The sequence below is a fragment of the Carassius carassius genome, chromosome 33 (genome assembly GCF_963082965.1).
Source record: "Carassius carassius chromosome 33, fCarCar2.1, whole genome shotgun sequence".
Classification (NCBI taxonomy): domain Eukaryota; kingdom Metazoa; phylum Chordata; class Actinopteri; order Cypriniformes; family Cyprinidae; genus Carassius; species Carassius carassius.
The window spans coordinates 13,701,853-13,718,170 of NC_081787.1; the positions used below are offsets into that span (position 1 = coordinate 13,701,853).

Sequence of the window (16,318 nt, forward strand, 5' to 3'; positions counted from 1 at the left end):
TACGTGTCATCTCTTTACAATCTTTGTGTGTGAAACAGTGTGTGTATCTACACCCCAGAAGTGCAGGAAAAACAGAAATCAGGGATTTATAAAACAAGTAACACTGTGAACCTCTGCATCTTTTGTGTGGGCAAAGAAGGAAGAGAGAGAACAAAGGTCTTTAACTGATTAAAGACAATCCAATCTTTTTTTCACAGTGACTTTGTGTGACTTAAATGCAGCATTAGCAAGGAGAGTAGCAAGTTAGGAACACTAAATGGATATCCGTACCGGATCTGCAATTTTCCAGCCTTTTCTGAAGCATTTTAAAAGTGAACTATTCAAAAAGTAGTCTATGTAAATCACATCTTTCTCTCCTTATAGATACAGATATACATCATGATGAATAGTAAATAAAGCTTGTTATCTTTTTCATTGATATATGTATTATTAAAGGTTGTGATGAAATACATTGTAAGTGTGTATGAAGTCAATGAGAAGCTATAGAAATATATCATTTATATTTCAAGAAAACATTTTCCATGTACTTTTAAAATAATAACAAATTCACACATCATGTATGCGACAAAATACCTTGTAAAGCTAAACAATTTAGATAAAATCACCATCGTGGCATTAATAGGCATATATGGTGCACGCTCGTCCGCTGGAAAAGTGAATAAGAAAAAAATTATTATCCAATTTCCTAGTGTCTATTTAAGAGCAAACATGCCTCCAATCTGGAGAGCGTAGTAATGCCTGTGTAAGCAATGTAAAGATCAATATAATGAGGGGGGAAGAGTGGTATACAGTATCCAGGAAAGAATGGCCTTTAAACACAAGCTCTTCAATAGCTTAATGTGTGCGTAAAAGCACATGCTGTGTCCTCAGCACAGTTTCTCAGACAACATAGTTCAATTAGTTATTTGCTCCTGTTCCGCAACCCATTTCTCAGATTAATATAATTCTAGATAATTGGAAAACAGCACTTTCTTTCATAGCGATTTACAGTTCACAGCAACATCAAATTATTGAGTAGTATTATGCATGAGGACAGCTGAAGACAGTTGTAGACATTGACATATAGAGGAATCCACAGTTACAGTATCTATAATGAGTCCTAACCCCCCCCCCCCCCCCCGAAAATATATATTCCAGACTTTTCAAGGGCCCTCTCTAGTAATCAGTACTGGTTTTACCCCCAGTCCGACGCCCCTGATAATGATCCACAAAAGGTAAAGAGTATCTGAAATTAGATTTTGTCACTAAAATTACCAGTTAAAAAGGCCAACTTCACTATACCCAACAATTAACTTGAGAGTCTGACAAGTTCCAATTACTGGTAAATCAAATCCTGAGAATGTACACCTGAGTCTTCACAGCGTCTTTCACATTGTCTCTAGCGAAACCAAACTGAGAATTGCGATTACACTAAGCAATTGCACCTATCCAAACAGCAGCTGCAGCTCTCAGACGTTGTCCCTGATGAACCACATGCCTCTTTTCCCTGCATTTACCACATTGGGTCAATTAGACTAATTAGACTAAGAGGAGACCGCCAATTTCACATTCCTTCATTGGAGCTAAAGTGGCGATTGATTGTGAGAGAATGGTATAGGTGGGAGGCTTTTAACAAGGCCTAAAATAACTGCTATGAGGCTGCCATTCTGCAAACATGCTTAGATCTTTTTTTTTTTCTTTTTTTTTTCCTAAATCATTAATCATTAAAGGTCCAGTAACTGAAAGCTGATTCCAAAGCCTTGGGCATCAAACAGAATTCAATCACAATCAATTCAATCTACATTTGGGAATTTTGGACGTTCCAAAATATATGAACAGTTCTCATTCAATTTATATCTATATGTTTAAACCTTTTTTCTTCTTTCAAAGTGCCGCAGTATTCAACAAACCAAATTAAATTGGCTAAAACGCTTTATAAAAGAAAAGCCATTGCACTGACGCAGACAGAATTAATTTATTAGGGTTGCATGTGTGACAATTTCCCTCCAACAAGCTTGATTTCCAATTAGCAACAATGTGGCATATGTTGAGAGATGTGAGATTTCTCAGTGTGAACTCATTTTAAATTCGCCTATGGTGGTGAGAGGGGTCTGAACCACCAGCTAAGGATGCTGAGCTTCATTTGTAACAGATAACAGATTTGATGGCTTATGCTCTTTGACAAATAAGCTGCATTTTCAGAGATGTCTACACATTTTACACATGGCTGTGTGGCGCTATCCACACTCCCTGCTAAAGCTGTGTGAATATCACTAGCTTTCTGTGAAAGGAAGACATATCAGTGTGAATTATGAATACCGTCTTTCCCGGCAGTGAAGGCTAAACTGCGCAGGCAGAAATGCAGCATTAGTCCCTTCATTCTCATCCTCAGCCAGCCCCTGTCTGTGGGGCTATTTTTTTCGGGCTAAGGGTAAAGATAGAGTTCTGTGCCACAGATCTTGGGGCTTTCTAGATTATTCCATAGTCAGTCAAATAGTTAATAGTTTCCATAGTTTTTTAAATAACTAGTAACCTTAAGCCCATCCACAGTGCCCTCCACTTTCTTTTGCTGCTTTTTATAATACAGAAATTCAATCAAATCCATCCAGTTAAATTTTTTCTATTTTTAAGAGATTTATTACAAACTCTTAGTTCCATTTTAATCTATACTGCATGGTGTCACTCTTATCTGGGATCGTTTCTGTATCGGTGTCTGCAATATCGCTTATCTGTAACTCCAAACACTGACACTTGTTTTTAATACCCAGCAGAATATGAATAAACATGGAGGGTGAATGCAATTTCTCCCATGAGCAAACATTGTGAGGCAACACTCCAAATAATCTTCATAAAACAACACTGTTTCTGTTTCAAGGTAATGATCCTACATCATAACCTTACCCTAATAATAATAACAATAACTATATATATATGAATTCTTTTTGTATACTTTTCAGTTTTAAAACAGACAAAGGGCATGTGGTTTTTCTTCCAAACCTAATCACAATACATTGTTCACAATGTAATGCAACTTAATAAACCAATACAGGACAGTATATCCTCTCGCACTAACTAGACGGATGGGTGGATTGACGTAAAAAGGATGTTTATCCCTCCCTCCACCCCTGCTCTGGGAAGGACAGTTTCTAAGTGCTTGTGGATTTTATGTTTACAGTGTTTTATAGGGCAGATCCAGGAGCCAAGAGCTGTAAAATGCTGTGAGAGGGAGGAGAGAGAGGACAGGGGTGGAAGCAATGTTATTGTAAATCCAATCTTTATTGAGAACAACAGACAAACAGTCCTCCCCACTCCAGCCCACCTCTCCATCACTCTCCCCACTGACTGAGTTCTCAAAGTTTGTACGTTTTTGCTCAGTTCAACGGTTGTTCAATTCTGACCACCGTAAGAGTCTAGCAAACACACGGGCAAACTTTGGCCCTCGACGTGGTTTAATCCAGGTAAATTACCCTGAAATATTGTCATTAGAAAGCTCTTTTATCGCTCAGTAGCACCTAACAAGCCTCCACAAGCATTCAACAAAGGATCTAAACCAAAATACTCAATCAGAGATTTAAACCTGCACAACTTGCCCAATAATTTACTCCGTTCACCCAATATGGCAACTATGAGCGTGTTCTCTCACTCTACTTTGAAAGGTGCCAGCAAACATCTAACTGCCTGTTGGAGATGATTGGTCTCCAGTGCTATATTCTGTTGAAAGGAAAGCTGTTGCTTGGTGCTACTTGCTAATCAGTGATACCTTTCAATAAAGCACAGGCCTGTTACCCAACCCTGGTTGTGGATTACATCCAACACTGCACATTTTGGATGTCTCCCTAATCAAACACACCTGCATTCAAGACACCCACGCTTTAGTAAAGACTCAAGGACTTAAAATGGGAATGTCAGATAAGGCTTACAAAACATACAGTCAATGGAGGGATTCAGGACCAGGGTTATGAAACACTACATTATGTGACACTTGTTGGATCCGGGCAACTGCTCAGCACCTAACTTAAAATTATGTTTTTTCATGACAGTTTTCTATAATATGCACACAAGCATGACACTTTTCTCTTGATAACAATTCCTCTGTGAAACACACCTAGGATAGCTATAATGTTTCTAAGAGGCTAAGGCTCTTAGTTTAATATTTTGTAAATATGTATCATAAACTCTCAGGAAAGTAGAGGGAAGTCAAATAAACATTGAATAATGCCTAGTGAAAATTGTCTATTTTTTATTGAATGGCCCCATTAGCAAGACATACTTCAGAAAATTGTGTGTCATTTATTAAGATGAGTACATAGACTATTCTTAGCTTTTAGAATACAAGAGGATTGCATCATCTAAGATAATTGCACCCTCCATTTAAAACCCAATATGGCCCCTTTGCCAAAAATCTTGCTCACCCTGGTTGGCTGCGTCTGCAGATTAAAATGTAAAGATAAATAGAATCAAAAAAATCACTGCACTGTAACATTTGTAAGATGACTGGTAAAATGCATTATCCCAGAATTATAACACTATAAAAAAAGGTAATGGTGGTTTTCTTTGAACAGTACATGCATAATATTCTTCACATTTTCTTCACATTGAAATAAAATTTAATAGATGCAGTTTTTGTGCAGAAATCTTTCATTTATGTATGACCGACAAGTATGCATCACATTAAATTAGTTTGTTAAAACTGTAATAAATAGGCCTTTGTACAATGACATCATTCTTAAAACTAGGCCCATATATTTTCTGAGTGAACTGGACTCAGGCAAGTCATTTCACTCACCGGTAATCTTTGAAACGCCTCTCAGGCATGCGAGTGCAACTCCTATTTCTTTGAATGGGCTTACATAAAATTCTTCAAAACTGTTCACTAGGCTTACAATTAAATTTCATATTTGAAATCACCAATTAAATCTGACAACAGCTGTCTCATAAATGTTGTTTATTTGCATTTTAAAAAGAAGAAGCTTATTTTTCAGGCTAGCTAGCCAGCTAGTCCACATGCGCAGTCCTAAGTGTGTGTTGCAGAATGCCGACTGTTTCTATAGCAACTGGGATTTCTGACGGCCGCTACAGTGACCCGATGACTTTAACGATTAGTGATGGCATCTTTTACTCAAAAGGTGGGGCTTTTATTAATAGAGTGGCCATATTGAGCATTGCATTTTCCCCCATTCTAAACAAAAAACTATACAAGTGACACATCTTGGGTATTCTATAGTCTTTGGTTACATTTACATTTAATAATTTAGCAGATGCTTTTATCCAAAGTGACTTACAAATGAGAACAATAGAAGCAATCAGACCAACAAGAGAACAACAACAGTATACAAGTGCCATGACAAGTCTCAGTTAGTTGTTATACCTGCAAAATCTATTAAACGACATGCTTGCACTCACTTGGGTAAGTGAGATGCACACTTAGCAGTCCCTGGGAAGTTCACTCGAACCTCTAAATTAATGACCACATGACAGTCTGTTAATCATCACGCTTTTACACCAGGACCTACGGCAAGTCGATCAATGCGTCAACTGGCAGAGATGAATCAATGCCCTCTCTGACAAACTCCTCTCTTTCTCTCCATGCACACTCTTAGTCCTTTGCCTTTTCAGCTTCTTTTTCTCCTCACCCACTTCTTCTCTTTCTGCTCATGCCCTGAACAAGTCTGAAAATGATCTCTCTACATACGGTTTCAATGAGCTCCATTAGGCCGACTAGCTAAGCATAAGGTTCTGCAGTAATATGATTGCTAAAACATTAACCAGTCATTGCTTTGCTTTATGGCAGCTTAGAGCTGATGATGGAGAAATAATAAACCTGAGCACTCTACTAACACTGTATGAATATGCTAATGTCAATATGCTAAATACCTAGAATATGCTGTCTCTAACAGCAGTATATTAATTATCAAAATGATTCATTTCCTGTCCTAAAATGGACCTTAGTCAGGGCAGACGACATATTTATTTTAACATGACTGAAAACAAGACTGATAGTCCTAAAGTCTTAGTTCACAGCTAATTTTTTACCACCAATATTTTGGAATGATGTACTTCAGTATTGAACAACTGACAACAAAGTACACAACAGTATAGCCCACTGAATATGCTGTAAATCTGTCTCTCACAACCTTGTTTCCTTTGGCAAAATTAAATATAGCAATTCCGACTAGAGCTTGCAGGTGCAGCTTCACTAAGATGCAACTGAGAGAGTTTTTAGTCTGTCATTTTAGTGCTTGACTGGTCTCTTTAGCTATTTAAAGGATGCAAATGTGAAAAGCTTGGAAGTTCCTGAAAGTCACTTTGTTCTGTAACTGCCAAGAACGAACTGGCAAATGCAGATGAATGTTATGAAACCTTCAGGTGTGTCTACATAGGGACCGACTGGATACTACACAGACAGTAAGCTCTATCTCCACCTAGTGACAAGACGTCTACAGATGAGGACTGCTGATGATTTCTGCTCTTTCTAAATGGCAACTTTTATTAAAATAGTACTGGAAAAAAAGAGCAATATAGATGAGAATTTTTTGTTTGTTTGTTTTTTGCTCTGTACAAGGGCTTACAATCTTAACAATAAACTGCTGAATCTATGTTTTAAATTTATGATATATGGCTGGGCAAAAGCGCTCTTGGGAAACAATCAAATGGTTTGGCAGACCAGGTAATGTAGACTATGAGTTTTCCTGTACTTTAATTTTCACCTGTGTTGGCGACTGCGTTGATCTCCAGCTTTGTGATGTCACCACTGAAGAGGGATATTTTCTTATTCAGCTCTTCACTGACTTTGTACCGAGGCTTACAAGAGGAGTCACTGAAGAGGAAGCACACAGTAATGTTAACATGTGACAGACAGTACACCAAGCAACCCCTATAAAAGTTGCTCTTCATACAACAATCTGTTCATAGTTTTAGGATTTAAACAAAAAGACTCACTTTTCGGATTTCTATACATGATTTGTGTTTTAGTCCGTTTTGTTCACCTGAGGGACTACAGATGGAAATCTTCTGCAGAGGTATTAAATCAATCCTGTACATTTCCCTCCTCTTCTCCTTATCCATGGAGCAAAGCTTTTCTACCAAAAATAAATATGAGGAATGAATAAAAAGAAAAACTAGTCATTTTATTTTTATTTAGAAATGTCAGGGCTCAGTCTGATGATATTGATTGATAAATTAAAAGATTCTGATAGATAGATAGATAGATAGATAGATAGATAGATAGATAGATAGATAGATAGATAGATAGATAGACAGACAGATAGACAGTGTACAGTTATTTGAAAATTAGAGTCTCGAAGTGACAGAAGAGTCAGATCAGCCTGATGGCAGAAATATATATTTCTTAATTATTCCAGTTAAATTATATTTCTGGTTCTCTGTCAGTGAAGTGTGTGCTGGACAGCGGGACACTCTCTAGGGACTGAAGGGACTCACTCTTCGCCTCTTTCCAGTCGCTGCTCTCAGAATCCAGGTTCAGCTCGGGACGCGCGCTCATGGCGTGCAGCGTGCTCGTGCTCGTGCTCAGTGAGGCCAGTACCGCAGCCGAGACCCCCACGGTGCCTACAACAACCCTGGTGACGCGGCGAAACCTTCTGCCACCTGTCTGCTTTAGGCTACGTAAGACCCCCGGGGAGGGCAGCACTTTGATACTCTCAGAGCCTGTGCCCGCGCAGCAGAGAGCATGAGAGAAGCGATGTGCAAGTCTGCTGATGAAACTGAGATGACTCGGTCATCTGTCTCCAGCGCTGGATATCAACCCAACGCTTTTAGAGAGCGAAACACGAGCAGCAAGTTTGACACTTGAAACGCCATAGTCTGGTCTGTCTTGACAGCTGGCAGATTTAAAGTTTAAAGCACGAATGTCTTCCGTCTGCGCCTTTATTTTATATTTGTTTCGATTTGGAGTTAGTTGTAATAAGCAGTTTTACAGATTTTTCTTTAAATCTCAATAGTGAAGTTAATACTCAACCGTATGATGCAGGGGTCCATGAACTCAATCGCAAGCGCTTCTATTATTTGGACTGTCCCGGATCAACATCATTCAGCCTTTACTGACATCTAGCGGCAAAACGGCGAAAGAGCTATGTTTTAGTCAAGATGTCTCATTGCTAATAATTTGGGTTTGACACAATTGACCATGACGTTTTATGAACGTCCTGGTTTTGGATTCAAATTTATACGAATTTATTTGCTGGTCAGTATTTTTAGTTTCTTAAACTTTTTTTTATTGGTATTAGTTATATCGTGAAGACTGGAGTAATGGTTTCTGAAAATTCAGCTTTTCCATCACAGGAATCAATTACGTTTTAAAAATATATTATAATAGAAGACAATAATTTTAAAATTCAATAATATTTCATAATTCATACAAATCTTTACTCTCAGTTAATATAAAACGTATTTAGATGAAGATAAAATGGGATTTTTAAGTTTACATCTTTCTTTTTTCTTCTTTTGTGTGATGTTTTCTAAATAAAAAGTGCCTCTCTTTTATATTGTTTCAACTAATAAAATCAATAATTTGAGTATAGCACCATTTAACACTGTGAAAACATCAGTACATAATTCCTACACTCAGCTGTCTCTGCAGTATTTATAACGATCATATGATTCTAAGTGCCTGAGTTTTTGTTGTCTCGTGCAAAAGCACATTTAGTGTGAAAACAACACAGATCTGTAACACGGAAGCTAACAAAAGAGGAACACCCTTTGTGTCAGCTCTGACATACCACGAAAAACCACAACTGATTTTAGGCAGCAGAGTGGTCTTGTCCATATTAGTGTGTGATTGTCTGTGTATCTCTTAAAAAGACCTACCAGCATTTAACTGACCGCACAAGAGGGAGACACTATCATCAGCTAATCCAGAGAAACGAGAAAAGGTAACAAAATTCTTTTTTTTTTTTCATTTAATTTTTTAGCTATTAATAATGAGTAATTTAAAATGATAACAGTTTAACTTAAATAAGTCACTTTAATTCGTAATCATGAACAAATGGTTGATCATTTAAAATAGAAGTTTACAATATAATTCAATATTAAGGTTTTTGAATTACATCTAAAGCATTTTATTTATATAAACTGTATATTATCTAAAGGTGTCTAGGTGTTATTGTGTCTACGTAAACATATTTTATTGTGGGGTTTAAATTACATTTATGTCACAGTTTAAAAAGACATGAAGTTGAGTTGTTCAGTATTATTTTATTATGTTTCTTGAGTTTGGCTCCATTCCAGTTTTTAGTTTCAGTTAAGTATTCAGAATTATCCCACACACGCCCAATATAACCCAACACACCCCATTACATGCACTCATGGATTAGATGCTTGACCAAAAGAGGAAATGTGGTTCCATGTGATTCATAGAAACGGGAAGTATCAGCTTCTAAACTTAACTAGGATAATAATTTGATACTTCTAGTACACGATGTTCAATTAGCTTATGTTTGATTAAACCTCATTTTTACCATATTTGTGGGATCTCTCTGCTGTAGAATGGCAGCGTGGGACCTTACAGTCACAGTGGAGGATCTTGGTCCTGATGCCCCGCCCATCCAAATCAGTGTGACCTCTGACCTGCACATTGGAGGAGTTATTCTCAAATTAGTTGAGCAGACCAGTGAGTCATGCTCAAGATGCTTTTATATTATATTTGCTAATAAAAAGATCCATTTCATTTTTTTTTTGTCAACAACACAACAATTTTTCCCATATTTGTGTTAACTGATTAGAATTAAGTATGGTTCCTAAATCTTTATTCACCCTGTGAAATGTTCCTGTGTCTTATTTCTAGATCTGAAGAAGGACTGGTCCGATCATGCTCTGTGGTGGGAGCAGAAGCAGCAGTGGTTGCTGAGGACCGGTTGGACACTGGACAAATGTGGGGTCCACGCAGACGCTCGCCTCGTCTTCACCCCACAGCACAAGGCTCTGCGACTGGGCTTGCCGAACGGGGTGACGCTGAAAATGCGAGCCTGTTTCTCCAGTCCTGTATTTCGCACAGTCATGGGCATCTGCAGGGTTCTCAGTAAGTGAAGGATCAAGACTGAATCCAGCACCCCCTCTATATGCAATCTGTTACTAAGTTTCAGGTTTCCACTTCCAAAACGAATCTTTCTTGCTTTCAGATTTACGTCACCCAGAGGAGCTCTCCTTGCTCCGCCCTGTTGAGGAGAAAAAGAAAAAGAAAGACAAAGATTCTTCAGAAGAACTGTATGATCTTACAGATGTTCCTCTAACCGCAGGTGTGCAAAATAACACATTAAAGAAGCTTTTAATAAAAGTCACTGGAGTCAGCAAGAGTGCGTGCACATCAAGGCTGCATCGACTTGATCAAAAATATATTTTTACTGAACATACAGTAAAAACTAATTTTTTTTTGTTTCAATTTAAAAAAACTGTTTTAATACATTTTAAAATGTAGTTTATTCCTTTGATTTCAAAGGTGAGTTTTGAATTTTCCAGTTCCAAACTGGAACGGCATACATGTAGGCCTAAATGTAATAATAATAACACACAGTTATCACTGTGGTCACAGTATTTTAGTTTAAAGTGGATTTTATCTGGGCGTAGGCTCTGTTCAAGCTCTGTACAATGGCATGCCGGCTCATTTTGCTGACTCTCCGAAGACCGAGGCTGTGTATAAAATGCTTTCTGTCAGCTTGCCCTCACCTGCTCCTGAAGCCATCGCTAAACTCTACCGGCCAGCCAGTGTGGTGGACAAAACACACATTCACACCAGGTACAGCAGAGAAACAAACACAGACTTTAAAAAAAATCATAATCCACATTTCATCCTTAATATAAATGCTCTTCTGTTTCCTTGAGGTGGCTGGATTCATCTCGTTCACTAATGCAGCAGGGAATACAAGAGAATGACAAACTATGGCTTCGTTTCAAATACTACACTTTCCATGATATGGATCCCAAGGTAGGGCTGTTTGGTTCGGCCATGTGTGGACAAAGGACAAAGTTTTCTAAGAGTCAAGAAATTAAAATCGATTCTCTCTTTGCTGTAGTATGATGCAGTGCGTTTGACGCAGTTGTATGAACAAGCTCGCTGGGCTATACTTTTGGAGGACATAGACTGCACAGAAGAGGAAATGATGCTGTTTGGCGCCCTGCAGGTAGAAAACCTAACAAATAATACTGCCGTGAAAACTATAAAACAGATCAGTAAAATTAATGTTAGCATTAAAGGATTATACACTAAGGCATTTACCTCTCTTTCCCACTTTCTTATTCAGTACCACATAGGAAAACTGTCCTTGTCTCAGGACATGGTCTCTTCCTGTCAAGGGACGGATGACTTGGAGTCTGCCCTGAAATCCCTGGAGGTCAAGATGGTGGGAGATAGCAACAGCACAGACATGCTGGTGAGAGACACATTCTCTGTATTAACAGAGCAGAAAAAAGGGACATGGAGACTGAATTGCCGAGATGCAGAGACAGATTCAAAGGTATCAGAAGTACTTTCAGTAAAAATCGGATTTACTTTCACAGGAAAACCTGACCGCTCCAGAGCTGAATGACTATTTGAAAATTTTTCGGTAAGGTTCTTTCCTTTTTTTTTTTTTTTGTTGGTTTAGAATCAGTTTTCACTCATAAATCCCTAGTCAATTTCAGAAACAATTTGGATATGATTTGAACATTTTAAGCAGAAAAATAGTAAAAATAGTTTTTTCTTGTAAAATGTACTCCAAAAATCTTTGTTTTATTAACAACTTAAAAAAAAAAAAAAAAAATTTAAGTGCATAATCATTTGATAATTAATTATTTTCCACCCTGCAGGCCTAAGAGACTAACTCTCAAGGGTTATAAGCAATACTGGTGCAAATTTCAGGACACATCGATCTCCTATTATAAAAGCAATGAGGACCGCTTTGGAGAGCCCATTCAACAGCTGAACCTGAAAGGTCATTTTTATTTTATTTTATTTTAACCCAATATTGAAATGTTGCTACATGAGAGAATCAGATAAAAGTGATTGAGTGAACTGAACATGCTGCAGTAGAAAAAGAGAACAAAAACTAAGTTGGATAAGTAATACTTCAAGTCTTATGGAAAAAAAAAAGATTTTGCTTTGGTCCTTATGTATGCATATATGTATGTTTCATTGAGTCATTTCTGCACTGTGCTTGCACAACATGTGAATATGCTTTCACACCTCAATCAAGGCAGAAACCAAAGTACACACTCATCAGTCTAGGCAATGTTATCTGAAACACATCTGCTTCTCTTTAGGCTGTGAGGTTGCCCCAGATGTCAGTGTAGCAGGCCAGAAGTTCTGTATCAGACTCCTCATTCCTGCACCAGAAGGCATGAATGAAATCTACTTGCGATGTGAAAATGTATGTAATTGTCGGTAACATTCATTTTGTAAATGAAAAATGAAAAAGCATTTATTTGATCAAAAAACAGCAAAAACTGTAATACCGTGAAATGTTATTTCATTTTCAGATAGTTGTTTTATACTTTGGTCCCACTTTATATTAATATTCCACTTCAATAGCAGCAAAAGTGCTTTGCAAAAGAATATGAACACAGTAAATACATTGTACTTATGTTTTGATGTTAGTTCATAGTAGTTAAGGGCACTTAAAATAAAGTTGGACCTATATTTTAATATATCTTTTAAAAATAATGTATTCCTGTTATGGAAATTCTGAATTTTAAGCAAATATTATTCCAGTCTTCAGTGTCACATGATCTTTCAAAAATCATTCTAAAATGTTGATCTCCTGCTTTTTTTAGTATTGCAAATATATTGTGATGCTTAATATTTTATGTGGAAACCATGATACATTTTTAGTATTCCTTGATAAACAGAAATATTCGATATATAGACATTTTTGTTGCAATGTAAAAGTATTTAATGCCACTGTTGATACTTTTAATGCATCCTTGTTGAACGAAAGTATTAATTTCTTTTAAAAAAGTAATAATCTGACCCAAAAAAAAGGATTCAAGATTAAAAACAAATTGTCTATTTTTAACAAAAATCATTTTTCTGTTCCCACCTGCCCTATACTGAATCAGGAGAAGCAGTATTCTCAGTGGATGGCCGCCTGTAAGCTGGCATCCAAAGGCCTGAAGTTATTGGACATCTCGTATCAGAATGAAGTAAAGAACATCCAGACGTTCCTTTCAATGCAGCGTTCCAACTCTGCAGCTCCTGTTGCACAAACTGACGACAGCATCAACACACTCGGCCTCGTCTCACCCAGATACCATAAGAAATACAAGCCCAAACAGGTAGAGTGACCATGAAACTTGTAAGTTATTTCATATTGTACAATGCATTGCAATGTTTGTTTCACTTCATCTATTCAGTGTTTGTGAAGCCTTCACCTCTTCTTGTTCTTTTCAGTTAACCCCTCGTATCCTGGAGGCCTATCAGAATGTCGCCCAGCTCTCTTTGACGTCTGCCATCTTGAGGTTCCTGCAGATCTGGCAAGCTCTGCCTGATTTTGGAACTTCCTACTTCATGGTCAGGTAAAAAGACTAACCCTAGAGGCACAAAAACATGGTCAGCTCATGATGTACCTTTTAAACAAGCTTACATGCACTTGTAGCAGGTATACTATGGTATGTGGAAACACAAAAGATTATTTTATAATAGTAATCGAAGGTGATCAAGCTTCACAGTACAGTTGTTTCTCAGGTTTAAGGGCAGTCGTAAGGACGAAGTTCTGGGCATCGCTAACAACCGTCTGATCCGTATAGACCTGGGAATCGGAGATGTGGTGAAGACTTGGCGTTATAATAATATGAGACAGTGGAATGTCAATTGGGATATACGACAGGTAGGTTTCAATAAAAGTATGATAAAAATGATAATAACTGTGTGATACATTTCATTTAAATGAAGGAGCCTTTATTCTTGCCCTACGCAATTTGTCCCTGACGTACTGTTCAAAAGTTTGGGTCAGTAAAACATACTCAACAAATAGGAAGCAGCTCAACTGTTTTTTAACATTGATAATTAGAAGAATTGTTTCTTGAGCACCAATGAATCATATTCAGATTTTTTCTGATGGATAATGTGACAATGAAGACTGGAGTAATGATGCTGAAAATTCAGCTTTGACCTTACAGGAATAAATAAAAAAAATTAAATATATTAAAAAAAATAAAAAATAAAGACAGTAATTATAAATTGTAATAATATTTCATAAAATTAGTTTTTACTGTATTTTTGATCAAATAAACGCAGCCTTGGTGAGAAACATCTTACCTACGGCTTTAAAAACTTTTTGAATGGTAGTGTATGTGCTATGACACATCTTATATAATACACTTTTCACTTAGAAATTCAGTCATTTATATCATCAACACCTGTCTCTATTCTAGATGGCGATTGAATTCGACGGAAACATTAACATAGCATTCAGCTGCGTGAACGCAGACTGTAAGGTTGTGCACGAGTACATTGGAGGATACATCTTCATGTCCACTCGCTCCCAACAGCAAAGTGACACACTGAACCAGGAGCTCTTCCACAAACTCACCGGTGGCCACGACGCTCTCTGAGCACCAAGCAATGACTTACAGAGGAAAAAAACATTACTGAAGCTACAAATGGAAGAAAAAAAATAAGACTTCAGTGTTAGCACTGCACAGCAACTGTCCCTTTGTTTTGCTTGTTTTCAACGAGTCATTATTTAGTGATCAATATCTAAGCATTGAATTAAGAATGTCTAACTGTCTAACATTGAAACATTGATGCTTTCAATAACGTTACACACACATGCAATGAGTCTGTATAAACCATCACACTTAATATATGACAGCATAACAGGAAAAAATGACGAAATTAACAATTTCAAATGTCCGAAAACTATCTATCTGTATTGAATTTTGTCATTAGGGTGTCTGTATTTCTGTCATCTCATGTGAGTAACAGCTCAGGAAACCACTATCATTGTCTGACCAGACAATGGACTATTAGTCAATAGCTCACAATTTCCTATCTCTGTCCAACAGAGTTTCAGTTACTGCACCAGGGTTATATTTAAATGGGTGGGAGAGTTTAGTATTGAGTTAACAAAGTGCCATCTCTGCATTCTCCTGATGAGTTCACAGCCTTGCTGATTCTCCATTATTCACAAGAAACATCATGTGTTCAAATACTGTGCATGATACTAAACATTATGGTACATTATATTAATTTAAAATTTTTAATTTAAATTAATTTTTTACTATTTGAGTGTGTGTACGTACAGACAAGTTTATGTGCTTCTAGTAGTAATTTCAAATCACTCTCAACCAAAAAAAATTCTTTTTAAAAAGACCTAAAATCTACAAACAATGTGGTAAGATTCTGCATTATTTTGTAGGTTGGGTTTTTTTTCTGGTGTTACTTTATTTTTATGTTTATCTGTATCCATACCCATTGTGATTTCCACATTTGTATTTCACTTTGGATAAGAGTAAGTGCTAAATCACTAATCTGCTAAATTCTTTTAAGCTAAATAAAAAAGTGTAATTTGGTAATATGGGCTGTTCTCATCCACGGAGGAATAGCATGGATTTCTTATACCCTTATACAGCATTTGTAATAATGAAGAATAAATAGTACCATGTGAAAATGTTAAACTTCCTCAAACAGGTTTCTGAAATAACTCCCACTGCTCAGTTCACTAGAAGTGTGAGGGTCCGGCTGTAAATTTCCAGTCTTGGCCACAGTAATCCTTCAATCCAGCATAAGAGTCTAGAAGTCTCCAGGACACTTCGCTCCATGTGACTAGTAAGACAATTCTCTAATAACTATTATGATGAGTTTTGTTCCACCCGCTTAAATGATAAAAGTACGTGCGCTGTAAAAACTATTAAGACTGTGTCTGTTCCCCGAATAGTGAGGTCAAAATATAATGTAGGATCTAGAAAAAATCTTATCATAATTAAACCAGAAAAATGTAAAGTAAATGAACAAAAACAATTTTTAAAGTTTGGGCTCATAAATATTAGATCACTCACACCCAAAGCAGTTATTGTAAATGAAATGATCACAGATAATAGTTTTGATGTACTCTGCTTGACTGAAACCTGGCTAAAACCAAATGATTATTTTGGTCTAAATGAGTCTACTCCACCAAACTACTGTTATAAGCATGAGCCCCGTCAGACTGGTCGTGGCGTAGGTGTTGCAACAATATATAGTGATATTCTCAATGTTACCCAGAAAACAGGATACAGGTTTAACTCTTTTGAAATACTTCTGCTAAATGTTACACTGTCAGACATGCAAAAGAAGTCTAATGTATCTCTTGCTCTGGCTACTGTGTATAGACCACCAGGGCCGTATACAGAATTCCTAAAAGAATTTGCAGAT

General features: G+C 37.0%; 2 protein-coding genes across 2 annotated transcripts in view; one reads left to right on the forward strand and one right to left on the reverse strand.

Annotated features, from left to right (window-relative positions):
- Window positions 1-7,564, reverse strand: part of LOC132114130 (ADP-ribose glycohydrolase MACROD1-like) — a 57,523-nt gene extending 49,959 nt beyond the window's left edge. The window contains exons 1-3 of the mRNA XM_059522257.1: window positions 7,420-7,564; window positions 6,966-7,058; window positions 6,687-6,797 (exon numbers count right to left, since the gene is read on the reverse strand). Of these exons, the coding sequence (XP_059378240.1) occupies window positions 6,687-6,797; window positions 6,966-7,058; window positions 7,420-7,480 (265 nt within the window). The 5' untranslated portion in view covers window positions 7,481-7,564. The remainder of the gene's footprint in view (window positions 1-6,686; window positions 6,798-6,965; window positions 7,059-7,419) is intronic.
- Window positions 7,565-8,696: 1,132 nt separating this feature from the next.
- Window positions 8,697-15,637, forward strand: LOC132113771 (fermitin family homolog 3-like). Its single transcript, XM_059521755.1, has 15 exons — window positions 8,697-8,867; window positions 9,480-9,604; window positions 9,779-10,012; window positions 10,113-10,229; window positions 10,558-10,726; window positions 10,813-10,915; window positions 11,004-11,111; window positions 11,232-11,360; window positions 11,488-11,534; window positions 11,776-11,900; window positions 12,229-12,335; window positions 13,024-13,239; window positions 13,355-13,479; window positions 13,649-13,790; window positions 14,338-15,637. Exons 2-15 carry the CDS (start codon window positions 9,481-9,483, stop codon window positions 14,515-14,517), a joined length of 1,926 nt encoding a protein of 641 aa, XP_059377738.1. The 5' UTR covers window positions 8,697-8,867; window position 9,480; the 3' UTR covers window positions 14,518-15,637.
- Window positions 15,638-16,318: the final 681 nt, after the last annotated feature.

Coding starts and splice junctions, on each gene's coding strand:
- LOC132113771 (XM_059521755.1), top strand. CDS start 9,481: ATGGCAGCGTGGGACCTTACAGTCACAGTGGAGGATCTTGGTCCTGAT. Junction 10,013..10,112: donor GGGCATCTGCAGGGTTCTCA/GTAAGTGAAGGA, acceptor TCTTGCTTTCAG/ATTTACGTCACCCAGAGGAG. Junction 11,112..11,231: donor TGCTGTTTGGCGCCCTGCAG/GTAGAAAACCTA, acceptor TTTCTTATTCAG/TACCACATAGGAAAACTGTC.